The sequence below is a fragment of the Cynocephalus volans genome, chromosome 3, assembly GCF_027409185.1.
Source record: "Cynocephalus volans isolate mCynVol1 chromosome 3, mCynVol1.pri, whole genome shotgun sequence".
Lineage (NCBI taxonomy): Eukaryota > Metazoa > Chordata > Mammalia > Dermoptera > Cynocephalidae > Cynocephalus > Cynocephalus volans.
The window spans coordinates 98,635,811-98,655,000 of NC_084462.1; the positions used below are offsets into that span (position 1 = coordinate 98,635,811).

Consider the following 19,190-nt stretch of genomic DNA (forward strand, 5'->3'; position numbering starts at 1 on the left):
GCCCTGATAATAAACACAACTCTGGTTTCAAGGACAGGTTTTGTGGAATAACTCACATGAATGGCTCACCATTCAAACAAAAAAAGTACAGTATACAAAAGACTCATTTGAGAGTACTGTTTCTATTGCCTCAAGGTGAAGTACCCCAGCTTTGGTGAAAATGCCACCAACTGGGTAAAATGAACAATACCACACATTGGACTGTATATTTTTAGTGTTTCCCATTGATTCAGCTCACAATCGACGTAGCTTGATAGCTGAAAGATTACAATTTTATTCTCCTAATTATAAAGATTTCCCCTTGCCTCTGTGTATATCATTCCACAACTTAGTGAGATAGATGAATAGGAGGCCCAGAAATGAAACAATAGGGAGTGGGAATTAAATTATTCCAGCTTTGGATAATAAACAGAATTTCACTTTGAGTAATTTAATTATTCTAGTAGTACATCTGTAATCCCTGTAACAGAAAAGCAAAACTGCATTGGGACTAAAACCATGGGCTTCAGAGTCAGAATTTGGTTCAAATCCTGGTGTCTCTTATGTGATCTTGGGAACAGTTTTTAATCTCTTGAAACATATATCTCCTCCTTAGCAAAATGAGGAGGATATTTGCATTACAGGGTTATGTGAAGATTAAAAGTTACCATGTATAAAATATATTAAATAACAAAAATAAAAACAAATGAAAACATTCCAACTGCGATTTTGTTATACTTTTACTATGAATGCATTTTTATGAACCATCATTTCAAGGATCTCCCTAAAACTGCAAATCTAAGTAGTTAATTTTAAAGGAATTGACTCCAGCTTTCATGGTATTAATACCTGTATTTTTTCTTTAAGGAGCACCGTGTGTGCAAATCTGAGTAGTTAATTTTAAAGGAATTGACTCCAGCTTTCATAGTATTAATACCGGTGTTTTTTCTTTAAGGAGCACCGTGTGTATGACATTATATAGATGGCCCAGCAGGAAACCTAGTTTCAATTTCTCCGACATAAAAACTATTCTACTTACTTGTGGGTATTAACTTGATATGAAGAAATTAAGCAAATTTCTGAAAACCTATAAATAAGCATGAGACTACATTTAATAATTCATGGTAAAGGTATTTTTGGTTTTCAGATAAATACGTTTATAACATAGTAAATCCAAAAGTTACTCGTGTTTACACTGATTTTTGAGTAGAAAACTGTCCTAATAATTCTTCATTTGAATTATTATTTTCATATATATTGCAAGTTAAGTGAAACTGTGAAACTGACTAGAACACACAAAAATCAGTAGTAGTCTTGGGTTAAACATCTGCCACATATTTAAGGTGGTTAATCCAGACTTAGCTGCAACATGGTCCCAAGCCAGTTAATATAATTTATTAGATAACAGACTAAGAAAAATCTAGATACAATCAAGGATAAATAAGTCAATAAGATGAACTACATGTGAACTTTCATTTAAAAAAAATACCTTTAAAGAATGGAACTAAAAAAATTATCAAAAGCTTCCATTTTCACTATTACTTTCTCTTTTAGTAATTATTATCTCTTATGTGATAATTTGCCATGCTCTAGAAGAGTAAGAAAAAGTCCTTTTATATTTCATGATAGATTTAATCAGGTAATTCAAGGGAGGAGGGGAACCATTAAAACAAATTCTTTTATCATCTGATATGTCCAATTACATGGGTATAATGTAACAAAAACAATTACAAACTTATATATGCATATTTACATTATATACTCAAAACTAGCTAGTCAACTATATCTGAGGAGATACATTATGACATGAGTTAAACAGTTTTTCATTGCTTATTAGAAAGAATGCAGTCAAGCTTTTAATGGAAATAATATACATGTGAGGCACTTTTGAGGTCAACAGAAAGCAAATGACACTACACACTGGAAATGTTCACAAAAATCTATGTGTATCTAATACAAAGGTTTTTCAACTAGATTATTCTTGAAAAATTTCAAAACTAACAACTTACGCAATTTTAGAAGCTTTCAGGAACAATGACTAACATTTATCAGTGTACCAAAGAATATGAAAGTTTTATAACCACCTGGCTGCTAGGCAAACAATACCTAAATACCTTAAAGCCCTTTTTTTTTTTTTTTTTTTTTTTTTTGGTTTATATAAATCACCTCAGGTTGTGTTTCTTTAAAACAAAAAAAATCATTTTTTTACATTTGACTCTGCAAAACACCTTATGATGCTATTATTATCATGATTTATAGGTTAATTTTTCTTAGTGCAACAATAATGCAAGTTTCTACTGCATTCCCTTATACTTAGGAATGTGATCATGGAAGTCAAATCAAGAATGAGAATAATATCTAGTAAAGAATCTGTGTTTTTCAGGTAACTGTGTTTTAAAATTTTTATGTAGAAAAATGTTATATTTGCTTAATGCACCTTTGGGCTCTAATTAGAAACCCACTCTTAAACACAGATTTCCAAGTGTAATTACAAAACCTAAAGTAAATTTCAACAAAAGAAACATCCTTAAAATTCTTTACATTGCCTGTCTAGAGGAAAATACATGTTTCCTGTAATCCGGAGACTTACATGGATGTTAAGAAACATCTCTGTGCCATTCAATTAAAGGGGAAGGGGGAAAGAAAAAGAAAAGTAAAAGCAAGACTTACCCAAGATATCAGATGGCACTATACACATGAATTGAAAGTGCATTTGTATTACCTCAAAAGCTCATTTTAGGCACTGCTGAATTGAAAATAGGTAGTTTCAAGTTTTTCCCTTTAAATTTTAACCCCTGCCCCCTCATCAACTCAGAAACATACACACAATCTCTCTGAAGTTGTCATGATAAAATACAGGTGATTTTGTTAATTTTTTTTCAAAAAAAAATTGCCCCCCGACTAGCAATGGGAGGAAAAACAAGAATACCATTATGGTAATGGCTTTTGCAAGTTGAAGGAACTGGTTCTATAAATGCCTCAGCACATCCATTAAGTTTGACTGCCAGTTCCAAATATCAATAAATATTTTAAAATAGGATATGTAAGAGAAAAGTGCTTAAAATCTTTCAGCAACCAGCAAGACGCATTAGGGAAGAGGATCATTTTACAGTCCCTTTGAGTTATTTCTTACTCCTAGTTTCCCCACAGGAGGTAGCCACCACTTAAATAGCCCTTTACTGGTAGTAATGATGAAACCCTGTCAGATCCCTATTGCCATCTCACATCTCTGGTCTGGAAATCGTCCAGTAGGTGGTGCTGAAGTTCCACACCTCATATTTCTTCAGAAATCAAAATGACTTCCCTGTCAAGCCAGGAGAAATGTCATTTAAGAATTAATTCTGAACAAAACAAGCTCATCAGACCAACGTGTTTCTTGCTATGCAATCTAGATGATTTCATTTTCAATATTTACTACTACTTAAGCAGTTTTGTTGAGCCATTTGCTTATACTAATAGATTAAAAACAAAGAGAAAAGTTTTAGACGAAGAGCCAATTGGCAGTGCCAAATGTGGATACAGAATGAGAAAATGTTCCTGAATGTACCTATACACATGTCTAAGAATCATAGATTTAAACTACCCATTTGTATTCACAAAGGAATTCTAATCTACTCAAGAGAAAATCTCCACATAGGAATTCAGATAACATTATATTATCAGTTAGTCTTTTAAAACTGATAAGGAAACTGGGTGCATTAACTCTAAAGATCCAAGGTGAAATAAAAAACCATTACATCACCATAGTTTTTAATGAAGAAATCTGTTTAAAATTGTAAAGGAAAAAATGGGGATGGGACGGCAAAATCTTAGCAGCAAAGTGGTTAAACAAATTGAAAATATTAATGCACAAACATTAAAATATTAAAGCATATATGTTGCATATAAAATACAGTACAGAACCAGGAGTTGCACTATACTGATTAGTGCTTAACAGAAGAAATGATTAAATTTGTTCTTCCCAGAAGTATATACAGTTCATTTCCACAGCATTTTCCTATATAGCCAGCAAGTCATTTTCTTCAGTTAGTCACACCTTGCTCAAACCTGAATTATAAATTCAGCACTTACAAATATGAAAATTCACAAGGAAAACAAATTATTTCCATTTCACCAATAAAAGGTAAGTTTGAAAGTTAACAGTCTATTCTAGGAAACCAAGTTTAGTTGAAAACTTCAGGGATGAAGATCATCTGGTGTAGAGCAGCATCCAAATATATAAACAGTAAAAATAAGACTTAAAACTGCTGCTACAGTGTCATGTTTTGGATTTAGTTCATCCAATTGATTTTTAGTACAAAACTAGAAATAACCTCTTCTTCATAACATCTATAGTTATCAATATATTTTTCTTCTTTTCAATGTGAAATAATACTTCAAGATGATCTATATACACAATGTTGTCAGTTCAAGCTGTCATATAAATATAAATGCTTTCTTAAAAAAAAAGTATTATACAGACAGATAGTGTTATATACATTTGTTTGATCTAGGGCAAAAGAAGAAAGCTAACACAAGCTTAAGTGTGATATGTAAAAAGAATACATAAATGACATTTAAAAACCTGCATAGAAAATGAGCTTCAAATGGTAGTGTGGTTTTCATTTTTATCACCTCTGAAACTAAAAAAAGGCACACTTTTCAACTTTATCCCTCTAAGAAAATGATCTTAAAGAATCCCTCTCCTGGTTAGAGTTTCAATGTCACACCTTAAAAAAAAAAAAAAAAAAAATTTGACTGCAAGGTACTTTAAAGTTTGTTGGAACATTTATCCAACTACTTTGTAAATTAAACATCCAGTAATACAATGCTCTGAAAAGAAATAAATTTATATGTACAAGATATTTCATTCACAATGTTGGACTAAATATTTTCCTGGGATAGATTAGCACACATTTTAACAAAATAATTTTGCTTTTGGACAGTTTAAATAAAAATAAATGCAACTGAGAAAAGTTATCATTGTTATGTGAATAATAAGCACTGAGGATTAAGCTAAAAAATTACTAAACACAGCTGAACATATTCTGGTTTTGTAGAATGATAAATAAAGATCTCAAGAGGAAACTGTTTTACACTAACTATCCAGTTACACTTTTGCCTTGTAAAACATTTGTAAATGCGGTAAAATTTTTTGGAGGAGGAAGCTCTGAAAGAAAACAACTTGCTGGTTGAATACCACAAAAAACAAAACAACTAAATTTTTTCTGTAATGTTTACTCATTTCTTTTTATATAAAAATAAGTGTTACGCTCCCATCAGAACATTAGACAATTACATCTGTGCTTAAAAAAAAGTTGGTCACTCAAGGCTATTAGAATATTTTAAAGGATTTTAAGATTACCAGAATGTACAGATATAACTCAATATAAATGGTAGCCAAAGAGAAATGAGGATGAAAATATCAAATCATTCACATGGAATAAAAACATTATTAACTAGATGAGTTAAATATTCAAAATATATGGAATGTGACAGTAGATACATGTATATCTACTTCAGAACTAGGAAGGAGAAGAAAAGTTTAATACATAATAATTCGTACCTTACATTTAGTTAAATATAAACATTTGTTATTTATACATAAAATTGCTTTCAAAAAACAACTAATAAATGATTTAGTTGCACTTGTTTTACATCTTATAATTCCCAAGTGTTAACTTTTCTTAGATTGAAATGTACTGTCCCCCTAGTGCACTTTTAATTTTAGTTCATGTCCTAATGAATTCAAACTTTCAAAAGTCCCATCACCTAATACATAAATATACAAAAATGCCAAAAATTAATCCCTTTTAGTTGGATCATATTTTATGCTGACTTTTTATAGCCAACAACCAGAAATGGTTTCCTTCTGCAAATGCACTACAACTTGTAACAAAACATGCCATGCACTCAAGGGAAAAAGTTAGGCATGGCTAGCATTTGTGAAATGCCAAGAATTGACAAGTTCTGCTTCCTCCACGTGTGGCCCCAATACCAGGCAAGATTTCATGTTGCTTGCCAAAAGCTTCCACAAATCCAAGTTAGCTAATTCTTGGAAACAAAGATTTTAATCTCATTTTGGCACTGGATCATTTCATCCAGCAGCTTTATGTTTCCCACCACAGCACCCACATGCCTCACCACAGCGATGGCACATTCTCAAAGGGACGTAGCAGCACATACATGGTACAATGAAAGACAAAGCTACCAGGGCTAACCATCGTAAGCAGAACTTGTCATCGCTAGTGTCACATGAACAAGGATCAGAAAAATCTCCCTCTGAGTCTGACATACAATGATACAACATGCTCTCTGCGCAGAGCATACAACTAACTTGATATATGCATCTTTTAATAGGGTCTGGAGCATCCTGACATTTTCCCCTGCCATTTTCTTCATGATTAAACCTTTCCTGGCAGTATACGCAGCGAGAACGTTCACCATCCTCTTTTCTTCGTTTTGACTTCTTAAATTTTAACGAGGAAGGCTGTGTCTTAAATACCACAGAGTCTTTGAGTGAACTTAACTTAGTCTCGTCCCCAAAAGAGTACAGATAGTCTGATTTTTTACTGTCTGGTTTAGAAAAGTGAATACTGGCATCAGTATCATCTCTGTCCAAGTCATTTTTCCACATGTCAGGATGTCTGTAGTCTGCATAGCGACGTATTAAGATATCTCGAGGGTTTATTCTGACAATCTCATCCTCATCTTGAAAGCTGACATGTCTGATTGATTTCAAAGGGACCTAAAAAGGAATGAGATAAAACTGCAGTAAAAACTATAATGGTTAATTTTGTGTGTTAACATGATGAGGCCACAGTGCCCATATATTTGCTCCAACATTCTGATGTTTCTGTGGTATGTTTTCTGGATGAGATCTACATTTCAACTGGTGGACTACGAGCAAAGCACAGTACCTTCCATGATGTGGATGGACCTCACTCAATCAGTTGAAGGCCTTAACAGAACAAAGAGTGGTCTCCCCCTGAGCAAGAAGGAATTCTGCCAGCAGGCTTGCCTTAAGACTCAGACTGTAACTCTTCCCTGGATCTCCAGCCTGATGCCTGCCCTGCAAATTCTGGATTTGTACCTCCATTACTGCATGAACCAATTCCTTAAAATAAAACTCAACCTATCTTCCTATCTATACATCCTGTCAGTTCTGTTTCTCTGGAGAAGCCTGACCAATACAGATTTTGGTGCCAAGCAGTGGGGTGCCACTACAACAAATATCTAAAAGTGTGCAAGTGGCTTTGGAACTGGGTAATGTGTAGAAACAAAAAGAGTTTTGAGATACAGGTTAGAAAGCGCCTTGAAGAGACTGTTGGTAGAAACATGGAAAAAGGTGCTTCTGACAAGGCCTCAGGTGGAAATGCAAAACATGTTATTAGACACTAGAAGAAAGGCAATCCTAGGTATAAAGTGACAAAAAACTTGGCTGAATTGTGTTCTAGTATTTTTTTAAAGGCAGATCTTGTGAGTGATAAACCTGGATATTTAGCAGAGGAGATTTCTAAGCAAAGTAAGTGTTGATAGTATAGCGTAGCTTCTTTTGCTGCTTACAATAAAATGTGAGTGGAGAGAGATGAATTGAAGAAACTGTTATGCAAAAAGGAACCAATTTAGAAAATTATCAGTCTATCTATACTGTAAAAAATGAGAAAGCATGTTCTGGAGAGAAGACCTAGGGTGTGGTTGGACAATCATATAATAAAGTGAAATGCTACTGACTTGGGCTGAAGGGGACAGAGGCAAGACAAAATGAGGGAAGGCTGTTGGATTCTACTGTAGTATTCTACTGCAGGATTCTCCAGGATGAGCCAAGAGAGCTATGTGGCAGAATGAACCTGAAGGCAGGGCTGTTTCCTCCTTAGTCACAGAAGGTGGGGCCAACTCCTCAGTTTCAGTGGTCCATGCTATAGTAGCCCAGGGCCTTAGAGGTGATGCTGACACCTCCAACCAAGGGAGTGGGACCACCATCCCAGTGGGCCTGGAGGACAGAGGATCAAGCCAAAGAGCACTATTCTTGAGTCTTAAAATTAATGAAATTTTCTGTTAGGTTTGGAGTTGCATAAGACCCATGACACCTTTCCTCATTTCAATTTCTCACTTTTGGAATGAGAATGTTTATCCGTGCCTTTTCTACCACTGTATTTTGGAAACAGTAACTTGTCTGGTTTACAAGCGCACAGCTGGAGAGAAATTTTGCCTCAAGATGATTCATACCTCGAGTATCACTAACATTTGATTGAGATGATAGTTAGATGAAATTTATAGGACTCTGAATTGATGCTGAAATGGGTGAAGACTTTGAGGTGACTGGGATGAGGATAAATGTATTTTGCATGTAAGAAGGGCATAAATTTGGGACCAGAGGGCAGAATGTACTGGCTGAATTGCATCCCCCTCAAATTCATGTTGAAGCTCTAAAACGTAGTACTTTGGAATGTCACTATACTTGGAGATAGGGCCTTTAAAGAGCCTTATGTTAAAATGAGGCCTTTAAGGTGGGACTTAATCCAATCTGACTGGCATCCTTTTAAGAAGAGGAAATTTAGAAACACAGAAAAATATACCAGGGATGTGTGTGCAGAGAAAAGACCATGTGAGGACACAGTGAGAAGGTTGCCATCTACAAGCCAGGGAAAAAGTCTTCTGAAGAAACCAATCCTACCAGCGCTTTGATCTTAGACATCTAGCCTCCAGAACTGTGAGAAAATAAATTTCTATTGTTTAAGCCACCCAATCTGTGGTGTTTTGTTATGGCAGTCTTAGCAAACTAAGATAAGGAGATAGATGTTTATAGCTTAGCTATATGGAAAGTCTCTAAAAAGCGACTTAGCACACACACATGCACACTCTCTCTATTGCTTGCTCTCTAACCATTCTAAGCCAAGGTAGATTGGCTCTTTGATCTTTGAGATCAAGAAGCAAAATTAATCTTTTGACCATTCCCATCACCCATTAAGGCAGACTTCTAGTAGTCAAATTTATATCTCCTAGTTACAGTCCCTGAACACAGTAACTAGTCTACAAGTAAGTACCCGACAGAGGTTGGGGCAAACTTCTATTCCCCAGATATTTGAAATTGGGCTTAAAAAAATCCCAGATCTGGGATAAAAGTGAGGTAATGGATATAGTTCATTAAATTAACAATATATTATTCTTATTGTCCTATCTGGAATTGGCAATCCCCCAAACTCAAAGAGAAGTCTGGATAGAGTAACAGTGTTTATAAGCATATATGCAGCAAATTAACACCCTGAAAAATTTTCAAGTACAATTCAACTATGGGGAGAATTAGGAGGACTGGAAAATTTCACCTATATGCTAATTAGTTATGTTGCTTTGCCCCCCACTGATTTGTCCCCCCTCTTCCCCTGGGTGACGGAGCCACAAAGGATTACTCAAAGCCCATCTCTTCTGAGCAGTGAGAAGCCCCAAAGTGGTTAATTTCCCAGAACCCTCTAGAGGCATTCCTTTCATTTGGGAAATTAACCCCGAATTGGGGTTCTCTTCCTGCATTTATTCTCCAGCCCAGAAGTTACAGGAAGAGACATAGGTGGGGTTACAGTTTAACAATATCGGCTGGTAACTCTCAGTGAAACAAGCCAGATGACATTCCATAAGATAATTTAAGTGATCCACCAACAAAAGCTTGATCTCAGCAAACATTCCTTCCCCCTACAGCAGCTTCCCAGTAACTCTACGTATCAATCAGTAACTAGTCTGTCTTTGAACCAGCAGCCTTGCTGTGTTACAACTTTTTATCTTACAACACATACCAAATAGCCTGGGGAAAATTTCCTGTTTTTTTGTAACGTCGATATTTGAAACTGTAAGGCTTTGGAAAACCAGGCCCTGTGAGGTACATTTGCTTTATAGTATATTTCACAAGTTATATTCCATAGAAGATAAACATTACTTACCCTATTTTGAGACTTTAGGCTTCCACATTCCTTAGATATTTGCCGCTGTACATATTCCATACTTCTGCTCTGAATGTCTAGGCCTGGCTGACCAAACGTTATCTAAAATACAAATAAGTGACAAAAGAATGAATTTCTTATTTTTAATGAAACCAAATTCAATGTACCTTCCAAAACTTCATAACTATTGGCAATAAAGTTTTTCAAAATGATTTTGATAAAAAACTTTGAGTCATTCCTTCTTAAAAAAACAACAACTTAGAGTATATATGTAAAATTTAATTTAACGAGTAATACATAGGCAAAAATACAGAAACAACCCAAATATCCTTCAACTAATGAATAGGAAAACAAAATGTGGTAGATCCATATAATTAATTATTACTCAACCATAAAAAGAAATAAAGTGATGATATGACACAATAGTGGTTGCCAGGGACTGGGGGACAGGAGAGTAGGGGCAATGACTGCTATTTGGTATGGTTTTTTTGAAGTGACAAAATGTTATGGAATTTGATAGTGATAATTGTTGCATAGTCTTACAAACAAATATACTAAAAACCACTGAATTGTATACTTTAAAAAGGTGATTTTATGGTATATAGGTCATATCTCAAAAAAAAACCTATCATAGATACAGTTAGTGTTCTAACACATTCATTAGTTTTTTAAATTGCAAGGCCCATTTCAGAGCAAGATTATAGTTCAAATTTATCAATGTTTCATTTAAAAAAAATTTTTATAAAAATTCAAACATACACAAAAGAATAATATAACAAATCCCCACATGTACATGTATCACCTAGCTTCAATAATTTTGGCAATCCTGTTTTTTTCCTTCATTATTTTTCTGGAGCATTTTGATCCAAATCCCACTGTTACCCTTAATAAAACTATAACCTTGAAAATAAAAAGTAATACATGCACATGGCAAAATTTTTAAACAGTACAAAAGCACACACAGTAAAAATCTTCCTTCCATCTCAGACCATCAGTCCCTGTCCTAGAAGTTAACTATCTTAAAAATTTTTAGTGCATTCTTTCAAAAATTTACATACACACACACACATGCGCAAATATGTGAATCTTTAGAAGTTTTAAATACAAATGGGACCTTTTGTACAGTGCCTTGCTTTTTAAATTTAATAAATTAATAAATTATGGATACCTTCTATGTTTATAAGTGTAATATATAAAAATTCAGGAATTAGGGAAAGAAATTACTATGGATTAAATGGTCTGGGAAGGTTTCATAAAGGAAATGGGACTTGAAGTAAATGCAGAATGAGTTAAGTACTTGGTCAAGTAAACAAAACAAAACAAAACAGAAGAGCATTATAGAAAAGGAAGTAGAGAGGAAAAATGTTTTTCCAGATAGAATGCAATAACCTCAAGTTATATATTAAATATACATTCCTGAGATCTATTTTAAAAGGTAAGGATATCCACTTTTTCACTTATTACCCCAATTTCACCTTCTCAGAAAAAAAGTCACACACACCACTCAAACACATACATACTTTGAAAACTACGCCAAGTCAATAGTCTACAAATATTAGTCCTCTACGTGAAAAGACAAATGGACAATGTTGACTTTGCACATTTATTAAACACAGATGTTATAAGACACACCTCAATTAACTATGGCTTTTTAATACCCTGGGAATTTGGAGGTATTGCTATAGCCTTTAGGAGAATTTATCAGCTGAAAACAAACATGGGAGATGCTTCTTCAAAGTTGTTCACAAACAAAATTTTAAAAGGATTCCGTTTACAATAGCAACAATAACAAAATGTTACAAAGGATTAAATCTTATAAAAGATGTATAATCTTTTCATGAAGAAAATGCAAAGTTTTATTGAGAGATATAGAAGAGCTAAATAGAGGGATATAACATATTCATGGATAAGACTAAGTTCTCCCCCAAACTAATATACAGATTCAGTGCTATTCAAATACAAACTACAAAAAGATTTTTCACCAAACTTGACAAGTTGATTCTAAATTTTGTGAAAGGGCAAATAGCCAAAAAAAAGAACCGAGAAGAAAAATAAAGTAAGCACACTTGCTCTACAGATATTAAGACTTATTCTAGAGTTACAGTAATTCTCTAGTAACAAAGACAACATGGCACGAGTGCAGGGATAGAAAAAACAACAGATCAAATTAGAGAGGCCATAAACAGACCCAACATATGGAAATGATATATGACAGATATGGCACTGCACATGGTGGGGGGGGGGGGGGGGCGTGGAGAAGGCTCCAATAAATTGTGCTAGAAAAATTAGGTTTTTCTTTAGTTTTTTATGGAAAAAAATAAAATTGGATCCCTACCATAGAAGATATATCTGAGATATCTGTTTAAAGTGGACTAAAGACAAAACTTTAGCATTTTTAGCACAAAATAAAGAGAAAATCTATGTGATAAAGACAGGGAGGAGTTTGTAAAACCAACACGAAGAAAAGATTGATGAAATCAATTTCATTAAAATTTTGAATGTCTGTTCACCAAAATATCATAAAGAAAGTGAAAAACACTCACAAACTAGGAGATACTGGCCACAAATAAAACTCAAAAAGACCTGCACCCAGAATACACAGAAGTGGCACTGAAATCTTCATTACTTGGTAATGAGGTTACAAAAGAGCGTGTAGTTAAAATCAATTTTTAAAGGAACAATCATGGCTATTTTTAAAGATTTTCAAATGCTCAATATATATCCCTTGCACATGTGGCACACATCAATCCTAAAGCCTACTTTCTCTCAAGCCTTTTGTAGCACATCAATATCAAAAGCTCACTTCTATACACCCTAAAAAAAAACTTTGCACATGGATAGCTGTGGACAAGAAAGTTTTTATTAGTAGTATGCCTAATAACAACAAAAACCTGGAAAGAACTGAAATACCCACTGGTAGAAGAAAAAAAGTGTAGAACTATCAAGAAAAGCATGAGAATGCTAATAAATAAATAAAATCCAAGGTAATGGTTACCTCTAAGATAAAAGCAAGAGAATAAATTGGGAGTATTCACTTTTTAAGATTTTTGGTGTTTCTCAGGTGTTGAATTCATATATTCTTTTCTGCGTATTAAGTATGTCATAAATCTTTGATCATAAGCTCACTGATACACTATGTCTTATTCATCTATAGTGAAAAGACCCTCAGGATCTTGAAAGTAAGAGAAATTCAGTAAAAGAGCTATTAAGGTTTCCAGGCCTATAAGACTTAACTAAAACCTGACTGAGTGTATTAGAATTTTAAAACAACCTACTTATATATGCAAAGGATTTAAACAGCCCATAAAAACAGAAAATGAGTTAAAGACAAACATTGGCAGTGCCTATTTAAGCCTTATGACGAGAAAAACCTAAGCTAGCATTAGGTGACAATTCTTTGCGGGTCTCATTTCTGCAGATCTAGTGAGCATAGGCACTATCTGTCTTTTGTTTCAGACTATCTTTTCAAGGATGCTTGTATAATGAAACCCTTGAAAGACATAGTGTCTGTCCTTTCAAAAGAGGTCTGTTCAGTGTCTAGTATAACAAGGACAATGTCTCCTTCCACAGTAAAATTCAGGCAGACTTATTGCACATTATAAAAGACTAAGCTTCCCTAAGCTCAGGGTTCCAATGCAGTGATGCAAACCCACTAAATGTACAACATCTTCCTGAATATGACTCCCATGGGACTTGGGGGCACAAGAGGAACCAATACAAACATGAAGCTCATGTTACACATTGTGATCTGAGTAAAAAAGTCCTTTGTCTCTGACCCAGCAGTCTTATGTCTTCTGGCAGCATTCATAAAACTGGCAGGTTAACTTGCTAGCTTACAAGTAAAGTAAAATCTTCAACCATTCATAGTTCAATGGGGCAGTAGTTTAGTCCTTTTGGCAAGGTTGTTTCTCTATTGTATTCCAGAAAAGGATCCATCAAGCTATTCCAGTTCAATGCAATGAAATATTCCAAGTATCTAATTACTCTGTTTAGCATTTACACTCACCAAGGTAGCTTTTAGTGTGTAGCATTTACACTCACCAAGGTAGCTTTTAGTGATGATCTAGTATTTTATGAAGACCTAAATTATATAGAAAACGTGCTAAACAATAGTCAAATTTTAGTCTCTTCCAAGAATACTGAGGTCCACAATGATGAATTAATCAAGTTTGAATTTCTTTAACTTTCTGTCTCCTTCATAATAAATCTGTAGCTCTACCTAAATTTCTCTTCTGCCTTGGAAGATGAAGTAACTCTACCTCTTTTCATGCAATTCCTCTGTCTGTGTCTTTGATAGTCTCTGTTGTGCTTTTGCTCTATCAATTATTTTCTCTGTCCTGAATCTTTAACTTTTCCACTTACTTCATTTCATAAACATATTCATTCCTTGATCCTGCACCTCTCTAGCTCTATGTACTCATAAGAAAGGCTTTTATAGTCAAGCTTCTAGAGAGAAGTGCACGGCAAAAATATTATCTTTGTTTTCTCTCCTGTCATGCATGCCTCTATCTCACAGAAACTGTGGTAAGTTTACCAATTACCTTTGCAGAGATGAATTCAAATTTTATTGGAGCATTTTATTGTGATATATTAACTAATTACTACATCAACTCCTTTAAACTCTCCTCCCTAGGCTTCTGGGACATTATTATTTCTGGATTCTCCTATCTATGTGACTGTTCTTTAACTCACTATTCTCAATATTTAGTGATCTCTAGGTTGTAATTTTGAACACTACTCTTATTCTAGATAGTCTTTCCAAATAATTTTAATTACTTTCATAGTTTTAATTTCCATCCTTACATAATGATTCTCAAATTTTATCTCCAGTTCTAACTCTCCATTAGCCTCAAATCCAGAAATAATATTTAAAGACATATTGGTTGAGAAATTTCTAAATCTGTTCAAAGACATCAAGCCACAGATCCAAGAAGTTCTATAAGTCCAAAACAGGATACGTAACATAATACCTAGGAATAACATAATAAAATATCTGAAAACAAAAATAAGGACAATATTTCTTAATAGAAATGAAAGAAAATAGAAGACAATGGTATTAATCTTTTAAACTGATGGAAAAAACAATAACAGAATTCAGTAATAAGCAGAACATACTTCAAAAATGGAAGAATAAAAGATTTTTCAGGTCACCAACAGCAATAAACAGCAAATGATCCTAGATGAAAGTATGGTAATAAACAATGGATATAAGAAAATGAAATAATCATAAATAGGTAGGTAAAATTTCAATTAATATTGACTTTAAAATAATATTTTGAAAGGTTTTAAGATATCTATAAATTAAAGACATATATATGTATATATATATCACAGAGAAAGAGAGAAAATTAAAGTTCATAACAACCACACAGAAGGTAAAAAGATAGGTAAATGGACTTAAGATACTGTAATCTGTGCATTGTCCCTGAAGTGAACAAAAAAGTATTAATTTAGGGCAGATTCTAAGGAGTCAAGGATGCATTTGTAATCACTATAAGCTCTTAAAAATACTGAACTGTACTAATCAGCTAATAAAGGGGAAAAAGCAAGTAATTAAGTATATTTGAATAAGGAAAGGGAAAAAAGAACAGACAACAAATGAGAAATGGAAATAGGATAGTAGATTTGTACCAGTAATTACAGTTAAAAAGTGTACAGAATACTCCAGTTAAAAGACAAAGACACTCTGGGAAAAGACAAAATTCACTATACATAGTTTAAAAGAGACACCTTAAATAAAAGATAACAGAAATGTTGAAAGTAAAAAGATGAAAAAACATACTCACATTGTACAAATGCTAACCAGAAGAAAACTGGAATAGCAGAGAAAGTAGACTTTTAGGCAAGAAGTATCACTAGAAGGAGGATATCGTAAAATGATAAAAGAGTGAATTCAACAAAAAGGCATGCTATACCCAAACTAAGAATACACATTCTTTTCAAATGCACATGGAACACTGACCATATGGGGGGGTCATCAACGAAGTCTCAACAAACATTAAAGAAATGAAATCATACTGAGTCAATTATTCTTTGACAGGATATTTGTAATAATAAAGAAAACTAGAAAATCCCAAATATTCAGAAATCAAACAATCCATTTCTGAATAATAATGAAAATGTGGCACCTCATCATTTTGCCAGTGCAGGTGTTGAAAGTAGTGTAGTATATGGTAGTTTGTTCCACTATTCATTCTATCTCTGGCATGTTAAATTTTCCATTAAAAATGGATAAGCAATATAAAATCCTGTAAAATGTGAATACAGCATGTTTAAATGGGAATTTATAGTCTTAAATACATAGGTTAGAAAAAAAAAAGGCAAAAAAAAAAGGCTAAAAAAAGGGAAAAATCAAGAAACTAAGCCTTCACAAGAAGCTAAAACAGAAAATAGCAAAACTAAAAACTAAAACCTAAGAATGTAGGAAAATGGAAACCAGGAGCAGAAATCAAAAAAACAAAAAGCAAATATAAAAAAAAAGTAAAAAATCCAAAAGTTACACTCTTGAACAGGCTAATAAAACTGATAAACTCCTAAGCAAGTAAGAATGATCAAAAAGGACAGAAGGCACATATTTCTAATATCAACAATGAAAAAAGGGGACATATTTATGCCAATAAACTTGAAAATTTAGATAAAATGGACAAAGCTCTTGCAAAATACAACTTGTTATATCTGAAACAAAAAGTTAGAAAATCTGAATAGTCCTTATCTATTAAAGAAATTGAATCTGTAATTCAAAACCATCTCATAAAGAAAAATCTAGGCCCACACGGCTTCAGCAGAGAATTCTACCAAACATTCAATTAAGAAATAATAACCAGTCTTAAACTCCTTCACACACTGCAAAAAAGAAACACTGCCCAACTTATTCTATGAAGCTAGCACACCTTTATAGCAACACCTGATAAGACTATTGTAAGAAAAGGAAAATTATATGTCCATCTCTTTCATGAACATAGACATAAAAATCCTAGACAAAATATTGGCAAATTGAATCCAATTTTATGTATGCATGTGTGCATATGTGTATATGTATGTGTATATAATGAATATAACATGGCAACCTGGACGGGTTTATTCCAAGACTGCAAGGTTGCAAACCAATTACTACAATTTACCCAATAACAGAATAAAGGAAGAAAAAAATAGAATCATCTCGATTATTGCAGAAAAAAGCATGTGATAAAAACTTAGTCATTTAAGAGTAGAAAGATATCCTTAAAAAGGGGTCTATGAAAACATATAGTAATATCATACTTAAAGGTGAGTACTAACAGCTCTCCCCTGAGATCAGGGAATAGTCTTAATGTCCTTCTCTAACACATCCCATTTCTACATATATGAGTAACATGCTGAAAAATATTTATCTACTCACCTGATTGGCTTGGCTTTGTAAATAGACTCTTCTGGCATTCAGATCTTCAAAGGGAGAAGGTCTTATATTTGAGCTTCTATAAGGCTCACTGGTAACAACTGTCTCTTGCTGGAAAAGGTGATCTTTCACTAGAGAACTGGAAGTATCTTCTTCGGGTGCCTAGTGGGAACAACCCTCAACTCATTAGGTGCCAGAATATTAAAAACAACAATCACAAAATAAGATACTTTCATGTTAAGAAGTATTTAGCAAATTAATAAGCATGTACCACCATCATCACTATGAATGACAATTCCCAAAACTCAAATGTACATGATTAGAGCCATGTCAAAAAAAAAAAAAAAAAAGTTATTTAAAAAAAAAAGTCAACTTTGAGTATTCCTGTTGAAAACAACTTAGAAAGAACTGAAAGGCTAACCATGCCATGTAGAAGAGACATCTAATTATAGTACAGCTTTAACTAAAAGTGGCATATGTACACAGAAAATGAAGAAATTCTTAGGAAGAAACTACAAATCAATGTCTTCTTTTGCAAGTTTGTAAAAAAAATATGCACCAAGAACAGTACTGTTGATAGTGGATCGAAAGAAGGAAGACAGTAGTAGTCCATGACCTTGTGGAACTGAGTGAATGAATAAATTAGCCTGAACTTGCTGATTACTTGGATTTCAATCATGCACAAGAGACTTAGGTTGGGGTATATGCTCAATCAATGACAAGTCACTAAAGACACTCTTCGAATGTCAGAGACAATAATTTCTATGAAATAAGTGTTAAATAAGTGAAATTTAGCACACTACAAAACAGAAAATCCTGGAAGGGTTTTTTCATTTAGTTTTTTAAAGAAATGAGATAATCACTTGCTATTACCTTCCCAATTATTGTACAATAATTTGAAAAGAAATTATGACAGCCAAGTAACGATGGTTGAAATACTTACACTGGCTCATTCTAAAATAATTCAGAGTAATCACTATAGGACTAACGATTTTAAAGGTTCAAACCTTTATAAACTTTTAATTAAAAAAAGACAAATTTTTGTTAGCGGTACTTCTAAAATCAATCAATAAAATTCATAAGATGACTAAGATATTTTAAATTTATATATGCAAGTTCTAGTTCATGTTCTGGAACAAAGTATCCTTCTGCCGTTTAATTTCTTGGCACTCGGTTTTCTCAATTACAGAATAATAGTAACACCTATACAGTACTGTCTTATGACACTGGATTGTCATAAGGAATTAGTGAGATAGTAATATAAGTAAAAACATTCTGAAAACTAAAAGCTGTTATTGTACCAGGGAATAGGCAATTAAATGTTAAAAAATATATCTGAGAATCAATCACTTAAAGCTAACTATGTCAAAACTAGTTCACTGCTATTTTTACCTAATTTTCATAACAGTTCTAATGTGTTGTCACAGTTAATGCTAAATTATTAGAAAGGAACTGACTAAACACTAGTATCCAACAAACATTCTTTCAAAATGCAAAATGAGTAAAAAAATTCAAGAAGTATTTTTATCGGTCCCAGAGATTTCTGAAAATAAATGACTCAAGTAATTGTCAGAAATCATTAAGTAAACTGAATAGAAACAAACAAACAAACATCGAGGGAGGAAAAAAAGGTTGAGAGAAAGAGCCTAGCTTAGAATTTTGTCTCATCCAATTAGGGTATAAAATATAATCAGCTAACTTCCCCAAATGAGTTTCTTTTTATTATAAATAAATTGGGTATAATATCTGTGTAGACAATCTTAGGGTTAGTTGGGATACTCAAGAGATTAAAAACTATAAACAAGCATAAATTATAGTATGAGTATCAGTGAAAATGACAAAATAATTTTTTTAATGCAGATGATTTTTTGATTAGGTTGTCTTTTATTGAATTACAATCTAATTGAGATGTCATTTAAGAATTA

The 19,190-nt window shown here is 33.3% G+C and overlaps 1 protein-coding gene across 1 annotated transcript in view; it reads right to left on the reverse strand.

Annotated features, from left to right (window-relative positions):
- Positions 1-5,580: 5,580 nt before the first annotated feature.
- The window catches only part of SPRED1 (sprouty related EVH1 domain containing 1), a 108,220-nt gene continuing 94,610 nt past the window's right edge, over positions 5,581-19,190 (reverse strand). Inside the window, exons 5-7 of the mRNA XM_063091313.1 lie at positions 17,269-17,427; positions 9,891-9,992; positions 5,581-6,706 (exon numbers count right to left, since the gene is read on the reverse strand). Of these exons, the coding sequence (XP_062947383.1) occupies positions 6,056-6,706; positions 9,891-9,992; positions 17,269-17,427 (912 nt within the window). The 3' untranslated portion in view covers positions 5,581-6,055. The remainder of the gene's footprint in view (positions 6,707-9,890; positions 9,993-17,268; positions 17,428-19,190) is intronic.